Here is a 12,320-nt window from a genome sequence, read left to right on the forward strand (position 1 = left end):
AGGGAGACGTGGGACTCCATCCCAGGTCTCCAGGATCAGGCCCTGGGCTGAAGGCCGCGTGCTAAACCGCTGAGCCACCCAGGCTGCCCTAAGATCTCTTTCTTTATGATGAATTTAAAATATCCACTGAATATAGAAAAAAAGAATAGTGCTAGTAGAGGCCAGAGTTTAAGTGTGCCATTCCTAGGGATAATCACATTGGTGTAATTTTGGAAACTTGTCCAGGGTCTGTGTTTCAGATATTTTAGACATCATTTAAAAAAAACCTGTCAATCCACTTCCATTAGAACTGAATTCAATAGAAATGTAAATGGAGGAGTAACAGTAGTTTGATTCAAAATGCAACTTTTGACATTCATTAAAAATCACATGATCCTGTGTAGTGAGATAAAAGTCAACAGAAGAGTATGATTATGAGATCTTTTTCTACAGCAGGGGAAAGTAATTTACAGAAAGCACATGTCTAGTTTTTTTTTTCTAGAAGAAATCTTAGTTCCTTGTAGGTTTAGTGACAGTTTTTATTATCTGATACCTATTATGTAGCTCTTTCTTCCTTTCTCCAAATAGATTCTGTCCACACCAGTAATAATAATACCTTATAGTAACACCATGTCTTTTTCTGGGCTTCTTCCACATTTACTATGCCCTTTAATTTTTAGAATCAGTCTTTGAGAGAGCAGGTGTATTCATGTATTGCAGATGAGTAAAAGCAAGATCAGTTAAGTTAAATGTCTTCCTGGAGTCACCTGGTAAATAAGAGCTTATCCTGAATATAAATCACATGATTTGGGGGGACTTAATTCAGTGTCCATTACACCATAGTCACTAAAGAATTTAAAAGTTTCCTATTGGAATGAGTTGGGTTCTTGAGCTAATGCACTAATTTAAACTGATTGTTTAAATCACTGATTTTTAAACTTCATCCCATAGGACCCTAAATGTTCCTGGTAGGTATGTTAGGGAACAGATGGCATGGGATAGGGATCTGAGGGAAAACTACATGGGGAAGGGCACTCCTTCAACCAGATATGTTCTGCTTCTATCTGTTTTGTATTGTTTAAGATGACCTCTGAGTTTAGCTATGGGAATAAGGGAAGTCCTTAGTCAGCCCTCATGAGTGATCAGATTAAACATTCAAAATACAAGGCTTTTAAAGATGAAGTCTGTTAAGAAGTGAGTAGACAAGAAACAAGTGGTATCATTAACTACTGGTCTCTACGACTTTACCTGTAATTTTCCATCCTTGATTATGATGGATGTGATGGATAATCTCCTGTTATAATATGGCTTGACTACCACTGACCAACTTTAGTAGCTTGCCCAAGAAAAAGCCAAATAGAAGTAGCCAAACTTGTTTCACAATTTGTTTTTCCCTTGAATAAGCTACTGAAGTTGGTCAGTGGTAGTCAGAGAAAGACAAATATCATATGATTTCACTGTGAAATCTAAAACAAAACAAAGATACAGATGCAGTGAAACACCGGAACACCTGCACCCCGATGTTTATAGCAACAATGTCCACAATAGCCAAACTGTGGAAGGAGCCTCGGTGTCCATCAAAAGATGAATGGATAAAGAAGATGTGGTCTATGTATACAATGGAATATTACTGAGCCATTAGAAACGACAAATACCCACCATTTGCTTTGACGTGGATGGAACTGGAGGGTATTATGCTGAGTGAAATAAGTCAATCGGAGAAGGACAAACATTATATGGTCTCATTCATTTGGGGAATATAAAAAATAGTGAAAGGGAATAAAGGGGAAAGGAGAAAAAATGAGTGGGAAATATCAGAAAGGGAGACAGAACATGAGAGAGTCCTAACTCTGGGAAACAAACAAGGGGTGGTAGAAAGGGAGGTGGGCGGGGGTGGGGGTGACTGGGTGACAGGCACTTAGGGGAGCACTTGATGGGATGAGCACTGGGTGTTATTCTATATGTTGGCAAATTGAACACCAATAAAAAATAAATCAAAATAAAAAAAATAAATAAAACAAAGAAATAAACAAAAAGCAGAAACAGACCCATAAATACAGAGAGCTGATGGCTGCCAGAGTGGGAGGGCCTAGGAGGATGGGCAAAATGGATAGAAGAGTGGGAGATACAGGCTTCCAGTTATGGAATGAATAAGTCACAGTAATAAAAGGCACAGCACAGGGAATATGGGAGCTACACTTGAGAGCATAACATAACATACAGAGTTGTTAAATCATTGTGTTATATTCTTTTTTTTTAAGATTTTATTTATTTATTCATGAGAGGCAGAGAGAGAGAGAGTCAGAGACACAGGCAGAGGGAGAAGCAGGCTCCATGCAGGGAGCCTGATGTGGGACTTGATCCTGGGACTCCAGAATCACGCCCTGAGCCGAAGGCTGGCACTAAACCACTGAGCCACCTGGGCTGCCCAAGCTGCTGGGTTTTGTATACAACCTTTATTCTTATTACACAATATGTTTGCTTTTCCCTCTTGCATCACATATCAAATTCGCTGTGTCAAATTATCACCTAAAATGTTATTAGTATCATGGGATATAAAGCTATAGGAAGGCTAAAGGGAATTTAGGAATTTTGCGGTTAAAAGGGATTTAGGAATTTTGGTTTTTAAAACATCACATCTTTTCAGGCACCTGGGTTGCTCAGTAGGTGGAGCTCTTGGTTTCAGCTCAGGTCATAATCTTGGTTTCAGCTCAGGTCATAATCTCAGGATTGTGAGATTGAGCCCCACATCAGGCTCCCTGCTCAGCTTGAAGGATTCTCTCTCTTCCTCTCCCTCTGTCCCTATCCCCACTTACGCACATGTGCTCTCTTTCTCCCTCTAAAACAAATTAAGCTTTAAAAAATGAATAAAAAATCACACCTTTTAGGAATTTTTATAACAAAGCAATCTACAAAACAAATTTTTTCCACATTAGTATATATTGTAAACCTGGATAGCTGTTTCCATGGGTAGTGTAGTTTAGATCATGGACTTTGATGTCATTATAGGCAGTCCAACATCCAGCCCTAACTTGTTACATGACTTTAGAGACATTGCTTACCTTCCCTGAATTTCCTGAGGTTATTGAAAGGATTAAATGAGATAGTGCTTGGTATATAGTATATAATGTTTATTAATATTTGTCTTTTCTTTTTTTCCCTAGATTAGATTGTTCTCATTTTCTAGAGAGAAATGGGTTCAAGCAAGGGCCATTACCAATACTAGGACAGCAACACCTGCTTTGCTTGATCAGCAGCCTTTTTTGGGAACTGTACCACTGTTGTGTGCCTGTGGGATATTTTCTGCAGTAGATTAGAATGAAATCCTGTCTGTCCTTATAGAAAAGAACCATAGAGTTTTTAATGAGTTGGTAACTCATAGATGTAACGCACGTGATATTTTTCAAGAGGGATAACCTTCAATAAATTGAGGTAGGAGTAGTAGAGTCCTATAACCCTAGTTCTACCTATGCCCCAGGGTTGGAAAGTGTAAGAAAGTTTTCCAGTTTTGATGGAAGAAGGGGGAAGTTTTCCACACCCTGCACTGCAAATCGAACCACAGCCAATAATTTCTGTAACTCTACATATTTACATTTTATGTAAATAAAAGTCTTTGAATGGTGGCTTGGGGTTCTGGAGCATAAATTTGGATTTTCTCATTTCCCTTAGGAGATTCCAGGGATTACACTGAATTTTCAGGATGATCTTTTGAAATATAAATTAGATATATTTCTCTTCTGACTAAAATTGTTCAGTGCCTTCTCGTCACAGAATTCAACCCAAATCCTTATTACAACCTAGAAGACCCTATGTGATCTGGCTCCTTGGTTTTTCCAGACTATCCCACCTAAAGTAACTATAATCCGGGGATCCCTGGGTGGCGCAACGGTTTAGCGCCTGCCTTTGGCCCAGGGCGCGATCCTGGAGACCCGGGATCGAAAAAATAAATAAATAAATAAATAAATAAATAAATAAATAAATAAATAAATAAATAAAGTAACTATAATCCAACTCTCCAGTTACCCTCATTTATATTATCTTGTTGTGTTATATTCATGGCACTTTTCACTATTAAAATTATCTTCTTCATATATTTGTTTATATATTTAATGTCCATGTTCTCCCTCTAGAATGTAAGCTTCTTATAGCCTCAAGGTCTAGAATAGAGCCTATCATTCAATAAATATTAAATGTGAATGAATTAACTTATGGATGAGTCCTTAGGTTACCTTAGCCCACACACATCGAACCCTAAAACTTTAGGAAGCACACATTAAGCACAAAGATTTTAGTAAATGAGGTGCATGTTTATTCTCTGGTCTTAGAGCTCTCATAGGTTTTTTCTCCCTGGAGTATATATAAAGTTTTCATCTCCTAAAAGCTTTTATTCTGATTACATTTAAATGGAGATAGTGCTTTCAGTCTTTCCATTTAAACTGTAGGCTATTGAAGTGATTTGTTGTTTTTCTAGGTCAGTTGAATATGTCTTTATAAATAATTTTAGTAAAAATACATATGACTTACAACACTGTAATGAGAATGCAGTTTAGTAAAACATCTGTAAAACTGTAGGAAAATGGTTTCTTGTCATTTTTATAACATATTTATATATACGCTCAAATGTCTAGATTTTGCTATTGATTTTAATAACACTACTTTTGTTTTTACTTAATTATTATTATCTTTTGCTTAAATATGTCAAATTTTGAAAGAAACCATTATTAAACATAAATGACCAATTCTCATTAACAATAATAAGAATGGCTCTTGAAATTTTGAGGGAAAGTGCATGGCATATACATTGTAGTAATTATGCTCGTGTCATAGATTAACAGACTACAGATAATGTGGCATAATTAGTCTGAGATCAAATTTTCTCATATCCATAGTACATAAATGAGAATATGTAGAGATTTGACTTTTTTCCTAAGTATTAAAGATGTGGGATTTTTGAATCAGCAGAAACCAGTATTTAGCCATAGTGGGGGCCAGTAAATATATATTAAATTAATTGAAAAATGCTTTTTTTTTTTAAATGCTTTATATTTTCAACTCAATATTCCTCTGAAGAGTCAGAAAGATGCTACAAGTGTCCTAATAAGCCATTCATTAAACATTCTTCAAACATTTATTGAGCATATGTTATATAAGAAATAGAATCAAACACCTTTCTGAGTCCTACCCTGTGGGACTCTATTTTTTTCTTGCCTTCCTTCTTTATTTCCTTTAGCAGATATTATTAGCAGATATTATTTAGCAGATATCTTTTAGCATAGATACTATGCTTAATGAATTGTGGAAATCTTATTAGCATTGTTCCCACCCTGATTCCACTGCAGAACTGCAATATTGTATGGGTGAAGAAAATTCTTCTCAACTTGGGGCTACTGAATCATTGCTGACATTTGGCTGCTATTAGAAATGCAAGGATAAACCTAAGGTATAGCCTGCCCTAACATAACTCAGTCTAGAAGGAGAAACAAATGTGTAAACAAAGATATTACAAGTCAGTTTGGATCCCTGGGTGGCGCAGTGGTTTGGTGCCTGCCTTTGGCCCAGGGCGCGATCCTGGAGACCTGGGATCGAATCCCACGTTGGGCTCCCGGTGCATGGAGCCTGCTTCTCCCTCTGCCTGTGTCTTTGCCCCTCTCTCTCTCTCTCTCTGTGACTAACATAAATATATATATATAAAAAAAAAGTCAGTTTGATAAATGTGATAATGGAAGCATATAGTATAGTGTACTGCTTAAGAGTCTACACTTTGGAGTCAGTCGGCCTGGATTTAAACTATAGTGTAAGCCATTTAGCCTTGGCAAGTTGCTTAATTTCAGTTTTTCATTTGTATCTATTATTAAGTTATTATTCAATGAGCAAATGGCATTCAAAATGCTTATTAGCTCAGTAACTGGCTCATAAGTGCTCAATAAATGTTAGTTATTACTGTTTACTATCTGGTGATTTTTATTTTTTGGCCTTTGGGATATTAAGGAAACAATCAGAGATAAAGAGCCACATGTCTGGTGTCTGGAAGATGAAATAAGTAGAGAGAGAGAATTTTAAGAGTAAACAGGTGTACTAAGGCATAGACATATAAGGAATTATAAGTAGTTCAAGTATAGGAAATGAGTAGTTCATTCATCTCCCTCTTTAGAGGGAAGGAGAACGAGGTCAGTTGGAAAAGAACACTATACACCAAGCTAAGGAATTTGTACTTTTTTTTTTCAATGGGCTATGGAGAACTGTTGAAAGATTTTCACTCTAATAGTAGTGTGGGAAATGGGATATGAAGAGATTATTTCAGGTAGGAAACCCACATGAGAGAGAAGATATAGTCATAATACAGATGAGAGAAAATAAGAGGCTAACCCAGAGCAGTGAGAGGAGAAAGAGGGAGCAGAGGCTGAATTCAAGAAGTTTTGAAAGTGATGGGATATAATGAGGGAGATGATTAAGATGAATCTCAGGCTCTAATTTAGGTATGTAGGTGATAATCTAGATGGTATTAGAGTTGGGGTGGACAATAAATAATACACTTTCTTCCTATTCAAAATAATTTGAAAGAACTAGCAGATGAAGTAAGAAAACATTTCCTTTATTATTATTATTTTTAAAGATTTTATTTTAGAGAGTGTGTGAGCAGGGGGAGGGGCAGAGGAAGAGACAGGAGCAAATTTCAAGCAGACTCCCTGCTGCACACAGATCCCTATATGGGCTCCATCTCATGACATTGAGATCATGACCTGAGCCAAAATCAAGAGTTGGATACTTAACCAACTGAGCCACCCAGGGGCTCCAACATTTCCTTTATTATCGATAAAAACTGTTAAAGCAATAAAATGTGTGTTAAATGGAAGAACCACAGTTTACTTGCTTACTATGTCCCCTCTATAACAACCCATCTGAAAGAAAGTCTGAAACTGTATAGTAGTAGATGCAGTTCTTCCCAATCACCTCTTCACACTTGTTCAATAGAGAAGAAAAGAAAAAGAAATCCAATTATCTCTCATCTCAAGTTCCTCCTGACTAATGACCAGTGCTTGTTACCCACAAACCCGATAATTCAGTCCCTTTGGTACAGAGGCAGAGGATAAGACAAGATGCAAGAAGCCCTATTACAGTGCTATGAACAAATTAGGAATAGCATGAAGAAGACTGAATCTGGGGTACTGGGGGAAATGGGGAAGAGGAAGGAGGCCATGAATTCAGTTTGAAATCCAGTAGTCAGTAGGACATAAAAATTATCACTCTAGACTACTTAAGTCTTATCTTTACTTTTCATCTGTAATGAGGATGTTGGTCAAGCTAGAGCTGCTGGATAGGTATTACAAATTAAGAAATCTATACAGCATAACAAGAATCTTTCCAGTGAATAGAGTTGTTCATATGAGGCTTTAAGAAGATTAGAGGCGGGATCCCTGGGTGGCGCAGCGGTTTGGCGCCTGCCTTTGGCCCAGGGCGCGATCCTGGAGACCCGGGGTCGATTCCCACGTCGGGCTCCCGGTGCATGGAGCCTGCTTCTCTCTGCCTGCTTCTCTCTGCCTGTGTCTCTGCCTCTCTTTCTCTCTCTGTGACTATCATAAATAAATAAAAAAAATTAAAAAAATATATTTAAAAAAAAGAAGATTAGAGGCCATTTGTCAGCGATGATTTCCTAATGAGCCAGAGGTTGTATTGTGACCTCTCAGATCCCTTCTAACTCTAAAAGTTCATTACAGAAGATGCTCAACAAGTAATCAGTGATTTGATAACATACAAATAACATTTTATAACTTATATAAAAATCTATAGCTACAGTTATACTTAATTTTAAATTAATGGAATAACTGTATAGATGTTATTTGAATAATATATTCAGATAAAAGTGTGATTAAAACTTTATCTTGGCTAAAATTTTGCAAGAAAATAGAATGTATCATTGATATCAGTCAAACCTTAATTATTTCTGGATTTGAATTAAGTTTTCTTTTATTTTTCAGTATAAACCATGTAGAAATGAATGTTATGATGCATTTTATATATGGAGGAATTTTGGACTTTCCAGACAAAGCTAATGTTGGGTGCGTATTACTTTTTAATGATTTTAAATATAGAAGTATTAAGACTTAATGGTTTCTGCTTGATTGAGCTATGTTTTAAAGTGTCAATGAAATAAAAGCTTCACTTTTATTATTTTGCCATATCTTATTTGTGTGTGTTAGGAATATCTAAAAACAGTAAGTCACCTTAGTTAGAAGAAAAGATGATCTAGCAACTCACAATGATAAGATTAGGAAAAGTATTTGACTTAAATTTTGTTAGGAAAACTTTATATTTGTTTGAAAAATTACAGGTTTTTATAAAGTTGAATCTTTATCAAATTTGGAATAATTATCTTACTACTTTATTTTTAAATTTTAGGATTACTCTCTTAAGCAGCAAAAGAAAAGAAAAAAAAAACCTAAAATTACTTTAAGAATATAGGTATCCTAAAAAACCACAATGGTTCTTCATTGCTCTTTAGTGAAATGCTAAGTTGCTGAAATCATACTGGAAAGTGAAATCTACCTTGCTCTTCTAATTTTTTGAATGTTCTCTTCTTTTATTGCTGTTCTAGTATCAAACAAATGAAAGCTGCTTCTTTAATTTAAATATTCATTGGTTCCTTTAATTATAAACTGATTAATATAATTTTGGAAGGAAAGTATCATAAGTCACAGGGATTAAGTACTGAAGTTTTCCTGCCTGGAAATCTATATGGAATTTTATCATGCTCTTAAGGCTTGTCTGTTTCCTAACTACCTAAAGTAAGTGTGGTGCTGGGAAATACTTACCAAATGAAAGAAGCAATGGAAAATCTCTTTGTAGGCATTTTCAATATGATAAGCATCAATTAATTACTCTTCTCCCAAGTAAGTTTTTATTGTACAAATTTGTTGCAAAGAGTTTCATAACTTTTACAGCCTTTGAAGCAGCTTCCTGAACTTTGCTATATATGTCGCTGAAAATATGAGGGGAATTTGATTGAAACATCTCCAAATTTACTTCTTGTTATCTCCACTAATCAAGTCATGTAACAGTGCTTTCAACTTTTGACCTGTGTCCTTTTTATTATCCATAAAGAAAATATATAGGGCAGAAAGTTAGAGTTAAAATAATTCAGATTATTATTTTTTTAAAACAGACTAATCAGGAAATTACTATGTATTATTTCTTGATTTTTAAACTGGAGAATTAACAGTGTATCTATTTTTATTTTAGTCAGATACTCAATATGGCCGATATGTATGGACTAGAAGGATTAAAAGAAGTAGCAATCTATATTTTAAGAAGAGATTACTGTAATTTCTTTCAGAAGGTAATTATTGAGTCTCAGAAATCTTACCCAATGCTTAAAGTCACCCATTATTACCTACTAGATTTTTAACTCTGATAGTGAATAGTGCTTTGAATCTTAAAAATATTAAGTCAATTTAACTAATGGGAACTCTAGTTAAGAAATAGCTCATATGGTATGTCTGCAAAAAAACTAATTCAGATCATTTAAGTAAAATAAAATTGACATGGGGTTTATTAAAAGGATATAGGAGTATCCTTTATAATTCAAAGGTAGAAGGTATAGCTGGGACTCAGTCAGGATTTGGAACTAAGGAAGTCAGGAACCAAAGTTACCTTCTCCATTTATCAAAACACATTTATTAGAAGTGTTTCATTGGTTCTTTTTCCTGAAAGTGCTCTTCCTTCCTGTGACTTCTCTTTGTAGCATGTACTTGGGATCGAATATATTCCTCTCAGTCTCCCCAGATAGAGTATGAATACTAACTTTTAACTTTAGTTTATGCAAACATAAATTTATTTTCTAAAGAAAGATATCATACTGTGCGTTTGTACAGATCCCGTTTTGTACATTATTCTTAGATTTTCCATTGTTTTAATTTATTCTGTGACTGATAGGTTATTTATTCTTTTTAAGATTTTACTTATTTATTCACAAGAGACACAGAGATAGGCAGAGGGAGAAGCAGGCTCCATGCAGGGAGCCTGATGTGGGACTTGATCCCTGGTCTCCAGGATCGTGCCCTGGGCTGAAGGCGGCGCTAAACCACTGAGCCACCCAGGCTACCCTATTTTTTATTTTCTGATTATGCTTTTCTACATTTTCTACAATGGTCATGTATTACTTTAGTAATAAACAGAAAAATCTTAACAGAATTGTTTTACATCATTCCCTTCTTATTGGGTACTTGAGGCAACAGTATGCATTGTATGAATTTTAATTAGGTAATTTAAATAATTTAAATAACATTTAAATTTAGATTTTTGTGTTAGGTAAGACTTTTCCTACCTCTATATAAGTTGTAGCTGAGAGAGCACTCCATGTACTAAAACAGAGCCATGAATAGTTGCATATAGCACCACCTCCACTACCACCCACTCAGGGTTTACTGAAAAAGTTAAACTTCTCAGCCACCTTTAATCAGCCATTCATTCCAGCCTCTAGAAGTAAGGGAACTAGAAGAAGGAGGGTAGTAAGTGGTATCCTCAAATATGTAGAAGGTGAAGAATTTTTTTTTAAATTTTTATTTATTTATGATAGTCACACACAGAGAGAGAGAGAGGCAGAGACACAGGCAGAGGGAGAAGCAGGCTCCATGCACCGAGAGCCCGACGTGGGATTCGATCCCGGGTCCCCAGGATCGCGCCCTGGGCCAAAGGCAGGCACTAAACCGCTGCGCCACCCAGGGATCCCAAGGTGAAGAATTTTGATGAAAGATTTTCCTTCTCATTCATCTGCTTCCCTCATCTCCCAGCCAAGTGAAAGTTAGGAGGATGATACAAGCATATCCTGAATAAAGATTAAAGATAGAGGGTATCTGCAATGAGGAGATATGTCTTATCCCTAACATGGACATATACCGTATCTCTAAAACCAGCCCACTCTGGAGCTTCCATTAAAGAATAAAAGAAAATGGTAAGAGATTTCTTCCAAGAGCCTGGAATATGCCTCAGAAACCAGTGAGAGTATACTCTAATATGGAGATTTTTAAAGGGAGAAGCCAGTATAAGCTTGGTGATTAGGGACGATAGCTATTATCATACATTGAAGAAGTATGGGGCGTCCACCCTACCCCAGTTATAAATGGTACAATAGGCAGGAGGAGAACCCTAGTGGGTATGTGAGATTAGAGAATGCTGGTATAGGGCTAAATGATGCTGTATCCACCTAGGGAAGTTTTGTGCATCATGAACCACTGGAAGAATCTTTATCCACTAAGAGACTAGGGTGAAATTCAGTCTGCTCCTAAAAGAGTCATCAGCAAAAGTCATTGACATCTTAAGTAGAGCAAACTAAGTGACGTCAACCTACTACCATGTTGCATCTGGTTAATTATATAGCCATTTATAGAATCACAGCATTACATTACATATTTTTTTGCCACCTCTTTTTTTTTTTAAGATTTATTTATTTACTTGAGAGAGTGAGAAGGGAGCACACGCAGGTGCGCGAGTGAGGAGAAGGGCAGAGGGACAGAATCTTCAAGCAGATTTCCCACTGAGTAGGGAGCCCCACATAGGGCTTGATCCCATGATCCATGAGATCATGACCTGAGCCAAAATATAAGTGTCCAAGAATTGGACGTTTATAATTGACTGAGCCAGCCACACGCCCCTTTCCACCTCTTAAAAACGTATTTTAGGTAGTAATTTAAATGCACATCTTTCCAGATTCTGCAGGCAGATTTTGAAAATGACTAAAAGTCAGTCATCCTGTTACAAAACCTTTGGGAATTGGCATTTTTATATAATTACAATTCTCAGAGAGCTAAAGTTAACCTCCTAAGCCAGTGGTCAGTAGACTTTTTCTGTAAAAGGCCAGGTAGCAAATACTATAGGCTTTGTGGGCTATTTGTTCTCTATCACAGCTTCTGGGCTCTGCCTTCTGGAAGAAAAGCAACTATAGACAATATGTAAATGAAACAGTGTAGCAGTGTTTGGATAAAACTTTATTCACAAAAACAGTGGTGAACTAGATTGGCTCACAAGTATAGTTTGCTAGTCTCTGCTTTAAGTAAGTTACTTTGCATTTTAATATTTTTTATGGAAAAAATTTTAAAGTTATACATCAATTAATGGACTTCACATTGTAAATGGTTATTCCTAAATAGAATTAGATTGCTAGACTTTTTTTAACTCTTGTGTTTACTTTTGCAGTTTTTTAGACTCTGAGTGTTTTTGTTTATACCAGTTGTTTCTTCGCATGAGTTTGATACTCTTATCTAAAGTGGCTCAGAAAACCAAATTATTTAACTTTGTAGAATTATCTCTGTATAATCTATATAGTGACAGCCATTTCTGATTTTAGA

The 12,320-nt window shown here is 36.0% G+C and overlaps 1 protein-coding gene across 3 annotated transcripts in view; it reads left to right on the top strand.

Annotated features, from left to right (window-relative positions):
• Positions 1 to 12,320, top strand: part of BTBD8 (BTB domain containing 8) — a 96,071-nt gene that overhangs the window by 51,245 nt on the left and 32,506 nt on the right. For all 3 annotated transcript variants that reach the window (XM_077905409.1, XM_077905410.1, XM_077905411.1), the window contains 2 exons: positions 7,956 to 8,036; positions 9,217 to 9,313. In XM_077905409.1, the coding sequence (XP_077761535.1) occupies positions 7,956 to 8,036; positions 9,217 to 9,313 (178 nt within the window). The remainder of the gene's footprint in view (positions 1 to 7,955; positions 8,037 to 9,216; positions 9,314 to 12,320) is intronic.

This window comes from Canis aureus, chromosome 8 (assembly GCF_053574225.1).
Source record: "Canis aureus isolate CA01 chromosome 8, VMU_Caureus_v.1.0, whole genome shotgun sequence".
In the NCBI taxonomy this organism is placed as follows: domain Eukaryota; kingdom Metazoa; phylum Chordata; class Mammalia; order Carnivora; family Canidae; genus Canis; species Canis aureus.